This window comes from Falco rusticolus, chromosome 15, assembly GCF_015220075.1.
Source record: "Falco rusticolus isolate bFalRus1 chromosome 15, bFalRus1.pri, whole genome shotgun sequence".
NCBI lineage: Eukaryota > Metazoa > Chordata > Aves > Falconiformes > Falconidae > Falco > Falco rusticolus.
Window position 1 is genome coordinate 20,837,764 of NC_051201.1, and position 21,688 is coordinate 20,859,451.

The 21,688-nt window shown below is 51.5% G+C and overlaps 1 protein-coding gene across 2 annotated transcripts in view; it reads left to right on the plus strand.

The window, feature by feature from the left end:
* GNAO1 (G protein subunit alpha o1) overlaps window positions 1-21,688 on the plus strand; it is a 144,760-nt gene that overhangs the window by 92,954 nt on the left and 30,118 nt on the right. For both annotated transcript variants that reach the window (XM_037409340.1, XM_037409339.1), the window contains exon 4: window positions 3,200-3,360. In XM_037409340.1, coding sequence (XP_037265237.1) covers window positions 3,200-3,360 — 161 coding nt within the window. The remainder of the gene's footprint in view (window positions 1-3,199; window positions 3,361-21,688) is intronic.

Below are 21,688 nucleotides of genomic sequence, written 5' to 3' on the forward strand. Positions count from 1 at the left end.
AAAGCGGGAGCGCCAGACCCGGGGGAGGTGGGAAGGGCAAAGTCAATCAGGCAGTATTTAAAAATCTACCTGCTGGGCCCAGGGGGGGCTGGAGATTTTAATGTCATTCCCAGCTTGAGATACAGCCTGGAGAGTGAGAAAAGAAAGGGGTATCTTCTCTTCTTGGATCCTTAATTGCTCGTTAAATCACCTAACAAATGCCTGAACTCCTGGATGGCCCCATGCTCCCTGACAGAGGGGCTCCATCCTTGGCAGGGGGGAGGAGTATTTTTAAAAACACTCGTTTCACTTGCTTTTTTCTTGGTCTAGAAAACTGAGAGTTCAGTGGTTCACTCTGCAAAATAAAACTAAGTCTAGAATATTTTTATTACCATTCAGCAGGAGCGATAGACTTGCCTACGAGCTGTTCCCCTGCTCCAGCCTGTGGAGTCACGGTCTGCCCCGCACCGGGGAAGGGCAGCTGCTCCCATCCCTCCCACCGCCAAAAGGGACCCCTGGTGACTGCAGAGCAGCACGTACCAAAATAACCCCCTGCCCTAGGAGCTCAGCCCCGCTTCTAGCCCAAGCACACCTGGTAACCACAGCTGGAGGTGCCTGTCCCTGGTCACTCCCCTTCTGCCCCGTCATCGCTGTTCGTCTACGTCTTCTCCTCAAACCCTCTTGCATTAGGTCTTAAATCACAGGGCACTGCCACAAGTCTCAGCAGTGGGGAAGGTGAGGCAGCTATTTCGTGAAAATGTGACGACCCTGCTGTTCCTTCTGATGCTTTGCAGAAAGCAATCTGCAGTCTAATCCACAAGCTCAGAAGCAGCCCAGACCCTGCCTGTAACAGCTGGAGAACTTCAAATGTGCTTTGCCATCGCAGACAGATGGGCAGATCTGTGACTTACACCTAGAATGCCCCCCAGCAGTCAGGGTGACATACGGAAGACCTCCTTCCTACCTGACTGTAACTATGGGTGCTTTTTCTGCACAAATAACGGGGCCACGCCAGTCCGCAGTCCTGAGCTGACTGGCCATTAGCAGGTTTCATGTTATTTAGAGTCCATGAAAAGAGCAGAATTACAGCTCCAGCAGGGCAGGCAAACCATACTGGTGATTTATGAATATTCACTGAGCTCACGAAGCACTCCGGGGCAGAAAACAAGCTTTTGAAATTAACTGAACTCTTCAAGGTTCCTTGTTTGCCTTGGCTTTGTGATGTGAGTCACCAGTACTGTTTCTCCAACACGAGCAGAGTCTGTGCAGAGTGCGGGGAGGATTCCTGGGCACTAAAATATGAAGTTAAATGTTCTGCGAGAAAGGCTGTATGTTCATAAAGTCTTCAAAGCAGAGACGCTCCACTCCATTAAGTTTTACGGGATGGTGTGTCCATACAGTACTGAGACTTCTGCCTGTGAAGACTGCATCATCAGGGGACTTGAGGCTCTTTCTCTGAGCACTGAACTCCCCAGCAGCTTCAGCCTCCAGTGCTAGCGGCTTGGCACCCCGCGATTTCCCAACACTTTCAGTGTTCGGTAAAGGAAGGCTGCAGGGGAGTGTTGATCCTGGCCATGCCAGCCATGCCGTACGCCTGGTCGCTCCCACCCGTGCAATTGGGTTATTGTGATGCTCTTCACCGCTGGTACTTCTCCACTTCTACTTGTACCTATGACCTAAGATATAATCTGCTTGCTTTGCCACAAACCCTGTCATACCTTGTCCCCAGCGCTCAGGCGGTACCCGAGGAGAGCAACGCATTCAGCAGTTGGGCTGTTCCCATCACAGCTGCTAGGTCTGAGTGTCGGGGGAGCACCCGCAGCACCTGGCCGGGCAGAGGAACAGCACAGAGACTGTTCTACCCAGGAAAGCTGCAGGAGCTCTTCCCGAAGGCAATGCCCGGCTTCCCAGGAGCTGTACGCCCAGCTGCAGGTGGCTTTGTGCTCATGAGCTGGGTCACTGTGATGGACAAGGGTTGTTTGTCCATGGGACGGTGGCAGCACAGCACGGGCCCTGCCTGCACGCCCGTTTGCGACACTCGTGTTTCTGGCCAGCGTTTGCTGGTTTAGACCAAACACCCTGGCAGGCGAAGACTTCCATCTGTGTTTGTCCAAGAGTGGGTTTGATCTAGCAGACAAGAGGAGAAGTAATAAAACCAGGAGGTTGTCTTCGCTAGCTGCTGTAAGCACACACAAGGATTAAGAGCTCCTCTTTTCCAATGAACTATAGCAATAATAATGGGGTTTGTTTCAGCTGGTAGAAATAGGAGAATTTTCCAAAATTTTTAAAGCGATGAACTGCAGATTAGCCAACAGCCCTGGGGTTTCAGAAGTCTGGAGAGGGGGTGGGAGATCCACTTTCTGCAAAGCAAGCAGAGGGTGGTCATGAATTCGGGTGTCCCGCTTTGCAAATGGGTGAAGAAGCATCAGCCACCTTGAACTATTACAGCAGGGCTGAACTCAGCTATTCCAAGGCTGTCTAGACGTTCCCATCCTAAATCTGAGACATCTTCCGGACCCGAGTTGTGTCAGAACACAATCCTCCAGGAAAAGTTGCTGTTCCAACAAATCACATTTTTCTTAACCAAAAAAGATTCCATCTGAACACAGCCAGCTGGCCCTGCCCTCGCTGCCATACTCTTTAACTGCAGGAGATTCCTCTCCCTCTGAGTCACAAAGCACGACAGCCAGCCAAGGTGGTCGGTGTTAATATGAATTAGCCCCTGGAGCAGGGGCTCGTAGCAAAGAACAAGAATTCAGGAAAAGTAATAAACCAGCATCTGAAAAAAATTGCTTCTGGAGCCTTTCTACTGTCCTTTCTGATACAAACAACCCCTACTTCAGAGCAGTTACACACCCAGGTAAAACAGGTATTGTTGCAGGGTATGTGTCGCTCTGCTAACAATTTAAAATAGGCTTGTAAATATAGGAATTTCCTTCTGTTCCCAAGAAACTCCACACACACGCACCGCTGACTGGTTCTGCTGAGTAGATACATTTGTTGACGGGGGGTGGGTTGCAGAAATAACCCTTTTGCTTGTGGCTTCCTTGCTCCATCCTCCTTTAGCCCTGCCTGCTGGATCATACGGTGTGGATCCTAAAGCCCCATCCCGAGAAACTCAGCCCCTTGCCTCCTAGGGTTTGGTGAACTGTTTCTGAAACCCCTGGCTCCCAGTTCTGCCTTGAGCATGTATGTGACCTCTCGTTTCTTTCCTCTGCAGGCTGATGCCAAGATGGTCTGCGATGTTGTAAGTCGGATGGAGGACACAGAGCCCTTCTCTCCAGAGCTGCTGTCAGCTATGATGAGACTCTGGGCAGACTCTGGGATCCAAGAATGCTTCAACCGGTCCCGGGAATATCAGCTTAATGACTCGGCCCAATAGTGAGTATCCCTGTCCATAGTCTTTTCTGTTAAGAAGCTGCGTTTGGGCTTGTTAAAGTTTTAACTGGAGTTAATGACCTGACAGCGGTGGCTCTGAAGGCGGTCGTGCTTACAGGCTGGGGTGCGTGTTGTGTCACAGGCTGCTGTGAGGCAGAGAGGATCAGGCAGGACATTCATGTCCCCGCCGGCCAGCCGGGGGTCACAGGGGGGTCAGGTCTGTGACCGTGAGGCCAGGTTCCCCAAACTGCTCCCAGACGGCTCAAGGTAGGTTTCTGCAAACACGGATCTAGTGAGCAGAGGCAGACCAACCCATGGACGCGGCCAATGGCTTCTTTGTTTGCCTGGTAGATAGCCGGAGGGTGTGATCAGCTGCTTTGTGTAGCCGCACAGCTCTTGCGTTTGCTTCTCTGATAGCCGTACCCTGTGCTAATAGGCAGCTGGATTACAGCCAAGGGTGAGGGATGTCTTTGCTCCTGTGCTCTTGTGGCGTTGTGTTATTCTCATAATGCAGTCAGTGGCATCTCTACCATTAGGGACCACATCCAGACTACCTTTTTAATGGTGATTGGTTCATCCCACCTTAAGGACAGGAGTTCTCTGGCTCTGAAGAAGCATTGAGTGCCTCTCAAGTTTCTGTTCAGGCCCATTTCTACTGATAATTCATCCAATCTGTTTGCCTCCACCTAGACAAGGAGGCTAAAGTGTTTCATACTGTAATTTCAATCGCAGCAGCTGTTGCAGTCGGGCAAAACATCCTCTCAGTCCCGTACTGTGTCTTGGGCAGTAGTCAGTAAAACATGGTTAAATATAATATAAAAAAATAAGGAACGGGCAAGCACAGAGTCATCATTTCCCCAGTCATCCCTTTGGAACTTTTGGTAATCAGGGAAACAGAGGCTTCCCCAGGTAGCAACAGGAGAATGTTACGGCCATGCTTTTGGCATTCACAATATTCCATGTCAACAAGTTCACCAGCTGACTCATGCACTTCTGGAGTCGTTACTGCGTGTTTGGCTTGTCTGGTGTCTCTGCTTAGGGTTTTCCTGGATATCTATCAAAACACAAACCCAGGCACCGGCGTGGCTGAGGGTGGTGTTCTGTGAGGTGGGCTTGATCGTCCCCAGTCTGCACCAGCTCCTCCCATCCAAGCTGGCAGGGCAGTTAGGGAGCGCAGGATTATTTCTGCTCTTGCCATGCTGTGGCAGAAGGCAAGTGATGACACATCACTTGGCATTGACCAAAAACCAAATGGGAAACCTGCAGATGTGTGGTTGGTGTCACAGCTTCCTACCCAACCATTTCTCACCACAAGCGACTACATCTCAGTGATGATCCTGACATTATGCTGCCTTTTAATCACTGCTAGGTGGACATCCATGTTTAATTTCATTGCCTGTAATAGCAAAATCAGCCTTCTCTTGCCAGCAAGTTGTTTTTTTCTACAAAAGAAGGGTCTGATGGTATAAACATACCTTTAGAGATATAAATTATATTAAATGCCAGTCCTAATTGCATTACAACCTTGTGGAAAATTTTTCAATTGTTTTAGAGCCAACTACCTTGAGGAAAGTATTTTGATTTTGCTTCCATGCAAGATAGCAGTTGAAAATAATAAGCATAGCCCTCCCAGTGTGACCGGCTGCTGGGCAATTCATCAGCGAGAGCTCTGAAACCACAAGCAGTTTTTAAACATCCACTGAAGAGGCTCTGCACTGTGCTGTTCACAGCGATACCAACGTGTGGTTGCAGCCCAGCAACATGAATTTTGGTCCACCCAGATCGCGATCCAGAGGAGGACGTGGGATCCTCCTCGCCAGGGGAGGGCTGGGCTGCCTCTCGGTGGGTCGGGCTGCAGCTGGACGCTTCTTTTCTCTGGGCTAGGTCAGATGGTGAAGCTGAAGACAACAAAATCCTTCCCATTTAGGGACCTGCTGCTGTTTGGGAGCCTCTGGTGGTTCTGTCACCAGGAGCAGAGATGCTGTCAGAGGGCAGGGCACTGCAACGCGTCCCGCTGCATCTCTCAGCCCTGGTGCCATCACACCAGATGGTGATGCAAGTGAGAGCTCGGTTGGCACTTATTCACGCCCAGTGGACTCCCAGCGAAAAGAGGCGTATTTTTCATTTAATCCTTCAATGCTTTGGGGTTGTTTTCTTCTGCATGAGTGAAAGATTTGAGACAGTTTTCTATTTTTTTTTGTACCCCTGGGAAAGGGCTTATCTTTATTGACACTGATACTGGATTTAAAACACTAGCAACTACAAAATGTGATTCCATTAGGGCTGATAAAAATAAATTCCGGAGGAGAACTGAATCTGAAGTTCCCCAAAGTTTGAAAAACAGTGACAGGCAGTGAGCTGGACTAGCATCACTCTTATTTCAGCCTCCTGTTGGTGATAAGCCATAAGGACCAGTGTTTTGCTGGCAGGAGGGAAGTTTGCTGCAGGAGCGAGAGATTGTGCTCCGCGGCTGCTCAGCACATGTCACAAGGTCCAAAGGCACCAAGTGACCAGGTCCTGCTGTGACCAGCACAGGAGTGGCCCAGGCACTTCACCCAGAAGCCACCCACTGAATGCCCTGGATGCTTTTCAGAACCCCCCTCCAGTGCCTGGCTATTTCTAAGGAACCACTGCTCAGGCTTCTGCGAGTCAGTGCTGCCATTGCCCTGCGTTGTTCTTCCAGTGCTTTACCTTGAGGTTTTCTTCAATGCTTCAAGCAACAGCCCTCCTGTTTCAGCCCCTGGGAGCCCAAGTCACAGGCTGGTCAACAGCCTGCAAGAGCTGGCGGCATGGCTCTTACCAGTCTGTCATTAATTTCACTGGAAACAGATTTTATCTTTTGTGTTAGGCTAAAGAATTGAGTAATAGCTCTTCTCCCCTACCAAAGATGGGCCGGAGCACGTTGTTTTCGATTCTCCCATGCCCACCTGCCTAACGGTGTGAACTTCCCTGTGAAGCTTTGCTTTTCTTAGGCTTTAAAATCAGCCCGTCCTTAGCAAGGAGCTCATAGCTGCTGCGAAGGGACAGCAGAAAACAGCGCTTCTGCAATGAAAAAACATGATTGAGGAAGAGGGGACGCTCCGTAATGGGCCTCCTGTGTCTTGGACAGCAAAAAAGTAAAACCACAAGGACAGTGAGAGAAGGGAAGAGAGTAAAATGTAGCAGTTGGTTTCATCTTTTTTCATTACTGCATTCTTTCATTGTTCCCCAAGGCAAATTTACGGGTGGGTTGAGTTCCACATTCCTAATCTCTTGATTATGTTTTTATTCCTACTTTGTCTCCTCTTCCTTTCTTGTCTCCATGCCTAGAAGCTAAATCTACCTCTGATCATCAAAGAGTCGGGGCACTGCTGATGTCTTTTTCTTCTCCAGCCAGTTTCTGTCTGTGGAAGCACATCTGTGACCCACATTTTGCTTTCAAAATCGGCAAAAGAGGTTTCCAGCTGGTTTCCTTAATCTCCTACTTTTGTTCAGATTTTAAAATTGCCTTGTGTTTCCTAGCCTCGAGCCCCTAACTAGCCTGGTCAGCGGAGTGCAGTGCACAGGGCAAGTTTGATCCAAACCGCCCAGGGATGGGACCTGCTTTGAATGGCCTCCAAACTTCAAGGGGGAACGGAGCAGACGGAGCATCCACATGAGCACCAGTTTTCTGTGTGCATATCCAAACAGGCACAGGCCCTGCAAGATGTGTAGGCAGAGACAGTTTGCAAGTACACAGACATAAAAAAGCCAGAATCCATCTCAAGTTATTCCCCTCCTGCTTCCAAGTACATTGAAAGATCATTTGATAATGCCAGGGCTGTGAAACTGCCGTGAAAATGTAAAATATTTTAGGCCTGCATTCAACCCATCCATCTTCACACATATCAGAGGTGTCAGGGCTAGGAAGCTTGTTGCCTTTGGCTCTCTCCGGGAGCGAGGGGAGGGAAAGATGCCTCCCGAGAGGCATACGGACCTCACTGCTCAGTGGGGAAAGAGAGACGCAACTGTGTCTGCTGCTCTGCCATAGCTAACTGGAGCCCTGACATCTCAAGTCTGTGCCAAATACCAAGCACAAGCTGGACAACACCTGGGTTGCTCCAGCTTCCAGAACTGCCCTGGCCATGCCTTACAGAAAAGCGGCACCAACCCCAGAATCAGATATTGCAGTGCCTTCCTTCTCACCCTCTCTCACGTGGGACTGTTTTCTGATCTCTTTTCCTTGCAAAAGAATTGTCTTTGCAGGAGGGTATCACCTTCCCTACTGATACTTATTGCATCCCACATGCCAACTCACACTCTGCACTGAGAAAACAGTTGAGAAAGTAGAGCCAGATGTTGTCGTGGTACAGCGAATGGCTTCCAGACTGAGCCCCGCCAAGGCAGCGCTGGAACCGGCTGCCCAGAGAGGCGGTGAAATCTCCCTCCTTGGAAATGCTCAGCACTGAGCCACCTGAGCTAACTGAATGTAGCCGTGAAGCTGGCCCTGCTTTGAACGGGGGGTGGTCCAGCTGAGCTCCAGAGGTCCAGTCCAAACTGGCACTTTTTGGTTTGTCTTTTGGTTTTGGTCCCCTTGCTTTTTCTGTCATGACACTGGGTTTAAAAAGGAGAAGGGGTCTTCGGGGTTGGCCGCAGTCTCCTCCTGTTCCCAGCCGCGCCGGACCATGCAGCTTTATGGTAATGCCCACATCTCACAAGTCCCGTGGTCTCAATGTTTGCCTTGCTGGTGAAGGGGACTTGCAGGACGTAGGCATAATGCACGGCTGTCAGGACATGGTCTGTTTTAATGAGCTGCAATTGTTGCTGGCTCTCTCAGGCTGAAGAAAGAAAAATTATAGGTCAAGGTTTTGCATTAATATTCCCATCAGGTGTGTAGATTCCATTTTCTCATCACAGCTTTTGCATTAGAATATGGTTTTCTGTGCACCCGTCTCACTCATGCCCGTCCCTTGCACTCCCTCGCAATAATTGGAGGGAGTAGCAGCATAAATGAAACAATCCAGTTAATTGGAATGACCTGCGTTGCACTGTTTATCGACAACCCACCTTTGTGTCTCAGAGCCCAAGCACCAATAAAGCAGAAAGGGAAAATAGATCACAAGCAGAGATGTAGATACATTTGTTTGAATTTATGGTTTCATTTACTCCCGTTAAGTAAATATGCCCACCAGTTTTGAATAATGAAGTTCCCCCTCTGATAAGCAAAACAAAACAGCTCATGAAGGCCAGAGCAGGTTGACTGGAAACACCAGTAGTTCCCACAAATGAGATGCAAATAAGATTTCCAGGGAGGAGCAGCCCTGTGACGTCTGCTGGTGCCAGGTCTGGAGCAGGGCTGCTTCTGTTAAGTGCTTGGTAGAGGTCTCAGGCTTCATTATGATCCTCATAAATGAAGCAATGGCCGTGGCTATATGGCTACACCTAGGGCTGGGTGTGAGCAGGAGGGTGGGCACGACAGGAGACAAGTCTTCGAAATCAGCTGGATGTTTTCCAGCATCTCACCCTCGGTCTTTATCCATCTGGAGACCCAATTCCACCAAAACTGGGTGCAGTCTCTCCAGGGGCTGCCTCTGTTGGCCCAAAGCAGGGTGGAGACCACGTCACGGTATCCTGAAGATGGGTGTTAAGCAGTGCTCACCTTCCCATCCCACCAGACACTGCCAGGAGAGTGCGAGGACTGAGCTTCCTCACCAGAAAGCTCACTCAGCACGGGGAGCAGAGGTCTGCAGGACCCCTCTCAGACACCAGCACAGCCGAGAGCTCCACCAGAGCTGCTGTCTCCTGGGGCACAGCCTCTCCGTGGGGGAGAGGCCACCCAGAAGCTTAGTCCTGGAGCCAGGCTCTTCCCTTTACCCTTTCCAAGCCACACATGCAAGTCATCAGGGAGAGGGGGAACTGTCTCAAAAGGCATTTCCTGGCTGGAGCCGATGCAACCTCCAAAGAAAATGAAGAAGGAAAAGCAGAAGGTGGTCTCCCTTGTGAACACCTGGTCTCTGAGAAACCCCTTTCAGTCGGTGCGAAGGTATCTGAGGTGCCATTAACACCCCCCACCCCCACCCCCGAACTTCTTCAGCAAAGAGAAGAAGCTGCAGAGCTGGGCTCTACAGCAGAGCTTGTGGCAGCACCTAGTGATGCGGGGACAGCCAGGAAAGCGTTCGCCAGCTGAACCAGAGCTCTGCTGCTTCGCTGGCTGCCTTTCCATCTGAAATAGCCCATTCTACAGCCAGCTCTGCTGAAAACTCAGCACCTCTTTAGATATGGGTCTTGCGGGTAAAAACTGGTGATAGAGTCTTTTACCACCCAAAAATCTCTCTAAGGTCTGTCTGAAGAGACCCGGCAGATAGCAGCGACTGCACTGCAGGGAGGAGCGGAGAAGTCATGCAGGTAGATCATTCCCTGGGGACAGGGACACAGCAGTACCTGCCACCCCTCTGCCCATTTGCATTGCCACGCCGCATCCTAACGATGTTGTCTGTGTCCTGGAGATTAGGAAAATCTTGACATCTTGACTAAATAAATTGCTGTTTAATGACCCACGATAGCAATCAGGGCTGTCCCACTTTTGGCAAAGCTCCCACCCGAGAGGGTAGGAGCCGGGCAGTAGCTCACGCTGCCTGGAGGAGGGGACACTGCCAGGGTTTGGGAACAACCTCTTCTCTTTTTGCATTTTGCTTAAAGATGAGGAGCAGCCAGCAGCACTGATAAACACGGCACAGGGCATTCACCCTCCAGGAAACCTGCTGCACCGCAGCCTTGAACCCTGGATAATCTGTTCTCATCGCCGACTGACAGACCCAACAGGAATTTCTTCCTGCCTTGTGAAGGGCTGTGGGTGACAGATTCAGTGCAGAAAGATTTGACTTTTTTTGGCTCAGTATTTGTGTATTTTTAGGCTGAAATGTCCTTACGAAACCAGCTGGAGCTGGCAGGCTGCCACCAAGGGTTGGGGTATATTTTTTTTGTTGTTGTTGTTCCGTTCAGCTTGTTTTTTTCACTGCTACCCCTAGTGCTGTCTGCAGCCCTGCTCTCCCACCAGCCCTGCCCTTCAGCAGGCAGCGCTCGTGCCCTGCAGCTCGCCCATCACTGCGGTCTCCCCCCTTTCACCCCAACCTCCTTCCCACGCTGGGGGATGGAAGTGCTGGGATGCGGCTTCGGAGCCAGGAAGCCCAGCTTCTCCTGGGAACCCACAGCCCCTGCTCCTCCTCTCCTGCAGAGCCGGGGAGCCCAAGCTACCCTCTCCCTTTCTGCACCTTGCAGCTCGACATACCGTGTGCCCCCAGCTCCGCCGTCACAGCCTGCCCTGCGAGACAGCATCACTCATATGGGGTGAGGGCAGGAGATGGGGTGTCTCCTGCCAGCGAGGCTCTTGGAGCATCCTATTGCTGTAGGAAGCTCCTTAGGGAATCGGGTAGCTCTAGCAAAAATACCCTCTGTATGGGTAATTCCTGCTATACGCCAGCTAGTCGGTGTCCGGCTCATCGGTCAGCAGGGACTGTGAGTCCTGTCCCACCGCAGCGCCCATGGTCAGGTGGGGACCAGCCGGCTGCTCTCAGCCTCGTGATTCTGCAGTGTGTCTGCAGGCAAAGCTGTCAGGGGACCACCGTGCCGCGGCTCTTCACACCACCAGCGTCAGGTCTGGCACCGTCTGCAACGCTGGGAGGCGAGCACGGCAGTGGCACGTCATTTCCCAAAGTATTTACTGTCTGTTTGAAATCCTTAAATGGCAAAGAATGGCAGGAACGTGGGAATTTCTTGGTAGCTGGGCTCTGGGATGGAGCAAGCTGTCTTCCACATGGGTCTGCAGGCACCAGTGGTGACGGTGTGACTGAGAGATGCTGCCCCCAGTCTTGCTCCCCCACAGGGTCCTATCCCAGACGTCATCCCAGTTTGGAAGGAGAACCTGAAAAGGGGCTAGCTGCAGCCCGGGCAGCACACAGCAGTGCAGCGGGAGCCTGCCACCGGCCGTGGGGTGCACAGCTCAGGAGGAGCCACCCCAGCCCAGGACGAGCACCACCGCGCAGGGCAGATCAGGTCCCTGCGCTCAGGATGCAGGACGTCCTTTTCCCCTTCCTTCACGTTGTCACTGCCACCAGCCTTTCCCTGCCCTGGGTTTCTCGGCACAACGCTCCCTCCCCTGAACTCAGGAGGTGCCATTCCTCCATCGGTCACCCTGTCCTGCCCCAGCTCAGCGTGCCGTGGCTGTGTGAGTCATCAGACCCCACAACGTAAGAGAGCCCACCAAGCACACGAGTGAGGGACGGCTACAGGTGCGCAGCCACTGCCACCCCTGCCCTCCCTCGGGTCCAGCCTGTGCACGCACGCCCCACGCGAGAAGAGGGGGAGCAGTGCAGCACCCCCACACTCAGGTGTTTAAGGTTAGAAGTTAAATCCAAAACCAATCATGAGCTTAGCTAAAAAGCTCCCGCTTTTCAATATATATTAAGACAACCATTGGAAAATTGCTTTTATCTGCTGCTTCCTAAGCCCTCTGGCTTATACTTTAAAGCCTTTTGTCTGTGAACTGGAGAGCTGGAAAGTCCTTTTTTATTTCCTTAAGCAAATAGTCCACCTAATATCCAGCCTTGAGGGGCTGAGGCTTTAAGAGAGAACAAAAATGAAGAAAATTAAAAATAAAAAATTGTTGCAAACATTGTGACATGTGCCATAGAATCACAGGACTCAGCAATGATGGGGATGAAGCACCCGGAGCTGTGCCCACGCAGGGAAGGTGGCATGGCCCCCGTAGGAAGGCAGAGCTCCCTGGGACCCCCCCGAGCATCCGTGGTGCCTGTTGGTTAGCAGGTTGAAGCTCCTTGTCTCGGTTCCCCCATGGGGACAATAAACACTCCTGTTTATGAGACGCTGATGGCCACAGTGGCAAGAGCAGCACAGGCAGCAGCAGAGTGAGGCAGGAGCCTGTTGGGCTGGGCAGAGCACGGCAGGGGTGTCCCAGTGAGCCCACGGGAGCCGAGTCCCAGCACTCGGCCAGGACAGTCCTGCTGAAATCAGGATTTGCCTGGTGGAGCCCTGTGCTCTGATCATTTCACAGACAAATTGATATAATAGCTTTAATTAGCCCTGTAGCAAACACCACTTTGTTTCTTGCTTATCCAGGCCAAGCACTGAGCCAATATTCAACCCCCGGGCATTGATTTTCTACTGCTTTTTAGGATGGAAAGAAGGAAATATGGGGATTTTTCTCCACGCAGACAATGTGGCCAGGGCTCGGCAGGACACGCATGTGTTCGGGCACAACCGGTGCCATGCATATGGTGCGTGCTTGGGGTGTCTCAGAGGAAACCTGGCACCGGGGGTGTTGGGCTGCAGGCAGCATGGCTGGGCAGGTGGGAAAGGCTGTGTTTTCCCTTGCGATTTCATTAGCAGCCCTGCGGAGAGTGGCAGGCACGGGTGCTCCCCAGCCTGTGTCCCCAGTCCCCGGACACGCACCACCCGGCTGTGCCCCGCTCCGGGGCTGGGTCAGTGCCAGGCGTGGCCTTGCTGCCTCCTCCCGCTCTTGGAGACCTGACAGCGGGGTCGTACCTGGTTTTTCCCTAAGTGCAATGATGAGGCAGTCATGGATTTGGGCAGGGGAGCTGAAGGCAGGCGAACATGATGCTGCCGCCTTACTGCCTCGTGTGCCACTCTCCCATACCCACCAGGCACAAGCCCAGCTAACACAGTGGACCTGATACACTTCAGGCAGATCTTTTACCTTTTCCTATTACTACCTTCTTTTCTTTTTCTTTTTCTTTTTTTTTTTTGTTTTATTTTCCCCTGCAACACAGCTAGTGCTAGGTCCATTTCACTTCATTCACCCATACCTTTTACACCATTAGACTAAAAACAACACTGAGACTGTCTGTGAACTATTCCGCCTTCTCCAGACATGTTCCTTGCCTTCAAACCACTGGTGTAACACACGGATCCAAACCCACGGCTCCTATTTTGCCAGCCCCCATCAGAAAGGCCAGTAAATTCCCACGTGCCTGTGACCCCAGGCTCTGGGGCAGTTCTGCCTGGGCTGCTGTGGGTGGGCACACACTCACTGGGCAATGTGGGCACAGGCTTTGGGCATGGCTGCTTAGTTTGGGCACAGCTGCACAGTTCAGAGCAGAAGGAGGCTGGAGTGCAGCAGAGCAAACACCCGTCCCTGTGCCAAAATCCTTGTGCTTACACCTACCCCACCTCTGATATGTTTAATGCATTTAAATGCTTGAGTGCCTGGAGAAGGCATCTCCTCAGGTGTCCCTGGGGGTCTCTTCTGGGACTGAATTTACTGGGAAAAAAAGAGGAGAAATGGTGCTGAGCCTAGGTTTTAGGCAGCACCTTCTCCACACTGCTGGGAGAGGCCGGGAAGAGATACAAGGAGAAAGAAACAGGCACAAACCGCACCATGGAGCCACGCCAAGGACGTGTCAGCTCGGGTTTTGGCGGTTAGTCCAAGCCTTGCTGTGGATTTGTAATGCACTTTGCCTTGCTGTAACCCCTTCCCGGCTGTGCTACGTTGTCACCCCAATGCTGAGCAGCAGGTTTGCTGGGAGCACCAGCATTGAAAAGAAATTCAGCACTCCAAAATTGCAAGCCCAGGTGGGGAAACACCCCACAAGCCATCACTGTAGCTCTGACAGCACTTTTAATGGCATAAATCAGCGTCTCCCAGTCCCTCAGTACTACTTTCGGTACATAAGGTTTGACAATAGTGTAAGAACTATTTCCAAATCCTCATTCAAGAAAATACCAGGCAGTACATCCTACCAAGCAGCATTAATGTCAGTTTAAACATTTTCAGTTAAACAGCTCCATGGTCTTGCAATTCCCAACATGTGAAACACTGCACCAGGGAGTGCGCTGAACAGTGAGGCCAAATCTGCGATGGGCAGGAGCAGGAGAAAGAAAGAGCAAGAGGAGGCTGACACTAGCCAGCAGCTGTTGAGACCTGGGAACTGGTAATGGAGTCCAGGCAAAAATCTTTGCTCAAATTAAACTAATGTTGGAAGCAGCAACTTTGCACGAAGAAATCCCCGGAGTAGTCTCTCATTGAAGAAAAAATACGTAAACAAAGAAATGACACAAATATAGAAGTCTCAAATAAACTTGGGAAAAAAAGGCTACACGTTTCTACTCAGGAGCTCAACTACCTGTGTCCTGGCCAGGAGACCACCCTTAAGGACATCAGAGCCCCTTCCCCACTCACGATAAAGAGCTGCATCCCATGAACCAGAGTCTCAGCCAGGTCCTCCCTGCACGTGATGGTGGCAATGCCAGTCCTGTAGGTGACAGAGGGGAGCTTGCAGTGCAGGACACCCTGGGCGTACCTCCGAGCAAGCTCTTCCCACCTACGGCTGCTCCCCGGGCAGGGCTGGATGGGTTTCCCACTTGCCTGTGCTTCCCAGCGCCAGTGGAGCTTCCTTTGAAGCGGAGCACACAGGCAGGGCAGCGAGGCTCAGCCCCACTGTGCTCATTCCAACATCTGCCATCACTGTGGGAGACTTCAGAGCAGCTGCTTAAAGTAGTCGGTAGTGAAAACGCACAAAATGCAGAGGTCACCCACACGACCTGTTTATCTTCCCAAGGGTCTCTCTGATGCCGTGCAGGCACCCATGGGAGGCTCAGAAAGGGCTGCCCAAACCCCTGGGCTGCCTGGTCCGCCCGTTCACCCTGCTCTTCATCTTCCCTTGCCCCAGGACAGAAGTACCATGGGAGAGCTGCAGGTTTTGCTCTGACCCTGCTGACTCCATTTGATGTGTTACTGCTTTCCACCAGCTTCATGAGAAATCTGGGTGTAGGATTAGCACCGGCACCCTGTCTGAAGTCCCAGCAAAGAGCATGGCAGGGTGGGACTCCCTGGCTTGTCAGGGCATCTTGTGGTGACAGTGGGGAGCAAGCAGCTTTGCTCCACGGGAGGGGAGAGCTCCTATATGGATGTAGAGCCCACATCAACAGGGAAAAGCTGAAGAAAAATTGGATGAAATCCAGTATCTGACTTTAACCATGCCGCCTTGCACCCCCTGCCGCGTGCTCCCATAACAGAGCCGCGTTACACACCTTTGTGGTCTCGACTGCAGTCCCCCAGGTGCTCCCTTCATGCCGCAGCGTGGCACATCGTGCTGGCTCCCTGCCCCTGCTCGCCCTCTGGCACACGGGGATGATCCCAGGGAACGCTGGCTGCCTGCTCCCCAGCTCCTTCCTCCACACCGCTCAGCCTCCTCCTCTGTTCTCACTTGTGCCTTAAATCTCATTAGTCCGATACTCAGCCCTAGGGACAAGTGGGTCATACAGTGAGTGCATGAAGACCCCACGTGAGCGACACATATGGGTATGCAAAGACCAGGAGTAGCGTGAGCAGCAGTGCAGGTATGACCCAGACCCACCCTGCAGCCTTCCCCATATGGACATAAGGAGGCACTCCTGGGATCCAGGGGTTTATTTTTATTTCCACTTTGCAGTGGGAGCCAAAAAGCTCTTTATTTTGAGAAGCTTCAAACATTGATTGGATACGGCTGATCCTTCCATCAGCTGGTGCAGTGCCACCAGATGAATAAATCTTGCATGCATCTGTAATTACTGCTTAGCTTGTGTTTAAATGCAGTGTCATTGATCTGCAGAACTCATCAGAATCCATACAGGAATGCATGAAATTACATTGGATAGAGCAGAAAAGTACATGACAACATCCATTTTCAGCCTTCTTTGTTCACCAATAAAAAAGAAAGCACTTATTTATCTCTATTCAAATTCTCGGGTTAACTTACAATTTAATCATCAATTGTAACACCATTTCACAGGCTGCTCTTTATGTAGGGAATATTTTTCTTTCTTATAATAGGCCAGCAAATTTCTACTGGCCTTGAAGCATCTGCCCCTAAGTGGGCAAAATCTCTATTAAAAGCATGGAAGAATATCGCTTAAGGGTTATAAAACTCCGTACGGAAAGGTCCTGTGATTAAAGCTCCTGACTGTGATTTAAGGAACCCAAACTGACTCCCAAGTGCCACCACAGACTTCCCGTCGTGTCCTCAGGCGAGTCATCTATCCCCTTAATCCTTCTGTTCCTCCTAAAGGGAGTGTGATCGATGGCATTTCCCCACTCGGGTGGGAGGCTGGCAGGACACATCAGTCACGCTCAGCCAGAGCTGAGGTGCTGCAGCAGCAGCGAGCGCAGAAGCCCGGGACTGGGCAAGGGCAATGCTTGTGCTGCCCGGCCGGCTGCTCCAGATGCTCTCCTCCCCTGCTGCGGCCAAGAGGAAGCTCGGCAAAAGCATGTCTTGGCAATAAAGTCTGCGTTGTCTGGAAGAACTCCTGATGTCTTCCAGACCTAACGCTGCTCCGGGCCAGCTCCGTCCCCCCACTGGAAGTGAAGTGCTCCTGGGTGGGTTCGAGCTTCTCCCACCAAGCTGGCAGGGACTCCTGGTCTGCCCACGCCGTTACTGCAGCACCTTGTCCCGCAGCTCAGACCACGAGAGACGTGGTCACTGGCAGGTCCATGGGCAGGCAGCAGAGCCTGCTTCTGGCAGGGATGTGTCCCCAGGGCACAGGGGAAAGTCTCTGCACAACCTCAAGTGCAGAGGCAGCAGCCGTCCCCAGCCCTCGTGCAGGACCGTGCCATGGAGGTGGTATCCTTGGCTCATCTCCCGCAAAGCCACACCAGCCCTGCGGCCGGGCTGTCCCATATGGAGTATCCCAAACTGACTTTATCCCCCACACAAAAGTCCCTCATGCATCTTCAGCTGATCCCTGCCTGCTCCTGCAGAGACCTGGGAGCAGCCCACACTGCTGCTCAGTGGCTGCCGGAGCCTCACCCTCCAGGGCTGGATGTGTGGTGACAGCAGACCACAATTGCAGACCTCTCTGAGGTCCTCACGCCCAGAAAAGAGGGAGAAAGGGAAAGTGGGTGGTGGGCAGGACGTCTCGCCAGCCCAGCCTGGTCCCAGGTTGACAGCCTTCCCTGGTGGGAACGAGCGAGCTGTTTTAATACATGGCAAACAAATCTCCTAACAACGATTCGGCTGCACATTTTCTGAAGGGATGAGAAACTCCATGAATTTTCCCTTACGTGTCTCTGCTTCTGGATCTGGCCTGGACTGAAACCAAAATGCTGCAATACCACAAGCAAAGCTGTTCTCAGAGGAGCCCCAGCCTGACAGCTGCTGAGAAGGACCAGAAAGTCCATTTGCATAGCACAGATTTTACATGCCCAGGAGATCCACCTATGTCTGGGATAACTAAGACATTTTTAGCATGCCGCCAAGGGCAAAATTTCCAGGTTTTGCTTTTGCTAGCTGCGGGTCACATCTGCCCATGGCAGAGCATTGGCTGATTTTGGTACCCACGGTTTCTGGCAGTGATGCTTAAATGGGATTTGAAAGCAGAAATCCCCATAGCTTGCAAACAGGTCAGGAAATTGGACAGATGAGAAGATCCAGAAACAAGATTCCTGCTCCATCTCCGGCAACGCATCTCCCTCAGCAGGGTGAGTGGGTAAATGAGGGCCCTGGTTGAAGCCAGTTCCCAACAGACCCACCCCACGCTTGGTCACTGTGCCGTCCGGTCATCCAGCGATGGGCATCCTCTGCCTACCTGATACGAGAGCACCGATCTCATTAACGCTTTCCTTTGTAGCATTAGGTCTAAATCCCTTACCAGTGATACCCCTGCCACAGACACATAGCACCACAAAAGCACTAAAACAAAAAATAATTGTCTATTTTTTTCCTTCCAGCTTAGAAATGGAGATGTTAGTGCTACTTCCCCTACTGCCGCAAGCGTGTAAAATAGATGTCCTGGCCCTTCATGCACACCCTGATAAATCTCTCTGGCTGACCAAAAAATTAAAGTCTGCGGGACTGGTTTCATCTGTGGTCACAGCTGTCTGCTTTCCAGGCTTGGAGTAATTCTGAGTAATTAGCTCGCAAGCTTGCCTTGGGGCCAAATGGGATCGGCCGCCATGCGATGTAAGGAGCTGGGGCGAGGGAGCCTTCATGCCTTTACCAGTGTGCTCGTGGGGGGCCGCGGCCACGGCGAGGTGGGTTTGGTGATGGCTCTGCCCTGCCTGGGCTGCGCGGCCGAGAGCCGCCTGGGCAGACCCACCGCCTCGCATGGATGCGCCAGGAGCCCCACTGCAGCACGGAGACTGCGTCCTCTAATCTGGGCGCCTTCCCAGAACAAGCCCTTCATTATCCCAAACTCCCCACAGCTTATTTTTAGACCTTCCTTTTCTTTTCTTTCCTTTCTGTCTTTTCTTTTTTCTTTTTTTTTTTTTTTTTACAGTATAGAAAGGCATCAGCTCTGCTGTCAGCAGGTTTGTAACAGCAGTCCTGGAGGAAAAAAAAAAAACAAAACATCAAACCTACTTACTCTGTTGCATAAAGGTTTAGGTATAGATCCTGCTTGCTTCCAGTGCACTGAGTCCCACCACACCTCATCCCTGCTCCAGCTCTCCTTCAGAGCTGGTCACCAGAAGGAAGGGGAGGCTTACCCACAGCAGGAGCTAGGCTGGAGCTGCTGAGCCTTGCTTCAGCCAACATTCGATGCGTGCCTGCGTGTGCCCCGGTGTGCGGAGGACACCTGTGTGCAGGGCCACCGGGAGAGGACACCTGGCACAGCCTGAACCATGCATCACCCCAGAGGGCTTGCATTTACATAGCACCGCTGGAAAGATCCAGTCAGCCCCCCTAAAAATCTTTTGTTTGTAAAGCACAGTGCCCTGTGGTCAAGCAGCTCAGCACTAAAAGTCATTTAAATCACAGAGGCTTTATATAAACAGCGGTATTGCCCAGGTGGGGACACTTCCAAAAGGGATTGCACCACCGCTAACAAACCATGTCCACCAGATCTGCCCACGCAGCAGCTCCGAGGGGGCTGGCGTTGAACTCTCTGGTTCTCCAAGTAGCATTGTATTAAGTGACCACAAAGCAGACGGCTGAATATAGAACAAGGCAGCTCTGGCTCCCTCCTTTCCCAGATAGGATCCAGGAGATGAGGAAGGACCCTTCCTGGTGTGATGAAAGGCTCCGAAGGGCTTCCATGCAGGAATGTCTCAGGAGCAGAGCAGAGGTGCTCCACCGGGGATGTGTGGAGGGCTATGGAGATGTGTACAGAGAAACAAGTGGGGAATCAGGAGGAAAGAGAGCACAGCTGTTCCTGTACAATAATTAACAAAGTTAAACTCTGACACGGCAGTTTGAAAACCAGAAAGAGGCAGTTTTTCGCAGACAGGGTAGCTGAGCTAGGAAATTCCTTGCTGCAGATGTGGCCATTAGAAATTTACACTGCTTCAAAAAGCACCTAGACACATTTCTGGAGGAAATATCATTGAGAGGTAATAAATATAAAGATATCGCCCTTCTCTTTGAAACTCTGTTATCTATATGAAGCATTGGAGGCTGGGAAAACTGTCTGAGTCCTGCACACTTGCCCTGTACTCATACTTTCCTCTCAACATCTGCTCTCAGACACTGGTTTAAGCTAGGTGAGTCACTGATCTGATCCAGACATATTTTCTCTTTTGTAAGAGCTCCAATATGTAAAAAAAATCTTTATCATCCCCTCTTCCACATCACCCAATTTTCAAATTTCACTGCAGGAAGATGAGCCCACATCTGCTTTCCCAGGGCTGCTCCAAAGGTGTTCCTGAGTAGGTTGTTGGTGTTGGCTCCTTCAAAGCCCACCTCTGCCCCAGCCAGAGCCCTCTGATCACAACCACCAGCTGTTCCACTGTGTCCTTTTATTCCAGCTGTAACAAGACTGTGATATATTGCTGACCAAAGCGCCACCCGTGAGCAAAGCCAGCCAGCAGCTCACACCTGGAGACCCTTTACGTCCTGAGGTACCTTTGTTATAGGGTTGCTATTTAGTGACTCTGCTCACCCTTAAGTGATACTAAAAATTAATCTGGATCCAGTCATGCCTTGGAAAACTGCAAGTCTAACTAGGACAGCTAAACTCCAACCTGCTTTTGTGCATTCCTCCTGCCAATCATTAGTGTTAATATCAACTTGTCAAGTTGATCTTGATGTGCAAATCCTGTACAGCCCTCCTTCAGTGCAGGGTGGAAAAAAATTAAATGCATTGCAACGTAACATTCCTTCTGTCAAAACTTGGCACCATCCTCCTCATTTCTCAAGGGAGAGTCACGAAAACCCAGGGCATCCAGCAGAATCCGTTCAGGAAGATCACCTCAGGAATCTCTGGTCCTTATGAGCATCACCCCGACTGTCAGCAGCCTGCAAGAAGCAGGTACCAGAAGCGGCGTGTCCGTGGTTGGCTTTAGAGGGGGGAAGCTGGGGAGTGTCCATGCTGGTATCTCACCTGGTTGGACGTGAGATGAGGCTTATCATCAGGAACAGTGGCAGGACAGCAGAGCCTGCCACGTAATTCATGGGATTCCCATCGAGGCAGGACTGACCGAGCGGGGAGCGCAGCCAGAAGCACAAAACCTCTTGCCCAAAGTCCAGGAGCGAATTCCCAAGACTTTCCTTCTCTGGGCTGTGCGCAGAAAAGCCCAGACAATGCTGTCGTAGCTGCATCACTTATCCCCTGAGGCGTCTCACTCCTGCTCGCCCTAGGCCCCCTGGAAGCACCCAAGGAGCAGCATATCACGCCTTCTGGCTTTCCTTAAGAGGACGAGGGGGCACAGCACGCCACGGTCCCCGCTCCCTGGCAGGATTGGTGCCTGCAGGGGCACAATGCCACCGCTCGGTGATGTTTCAGGCCTTTTGTAACTGATGATTATTGAAGACACATGCTGCGTGACTGTTGTGTGTGCTGCATGATGGGTTCTGAGAGTGGGCTGTGGTTTATTTTTCCCCTTCCTCTAAAATAATACAGCAGGTATGGCTGGGCACGATGTCTGCAGGAAAAACGCTGCGGTGCCACGACCTCGGGCGTTTGCCAAGTGCTGGCTGCCCTGGGCAGCCACACCAAGCCCGTGTCACACCGCCGGGACGCAGCGCCCACATGATTTTTCTCTTCTGGTAGAAGATACGGCAAGATTTTACTACGCTGTTGGGGAGCCACTACTGACACTTCCTAAACCCAGTGCTTACCTGAACCCTTACTCTACAGTCACTAAATATTAAATGGTTTTCACGCTAAATATACCTTGAGCTGTATATTTATGTATACCTTCATCAGTGAAGGAGAGGAAGAAGCTAAGGCACAAGCTGAGCGCAGATGCAGAGAACCTCCCATTCATGAACGAGGAAGGAGCGCTGGGGTGAAGACATCTTCGCATCAGCATCTCGAGTTAATGAGATGGATCCTGCTCGTGACAACCTTGATTAAAAACTCAGCATTTGCCAGGACACAGTGTTGGAGCTGACCCTCGAGCGCCTCTGTACACGGAGTAGAAAAT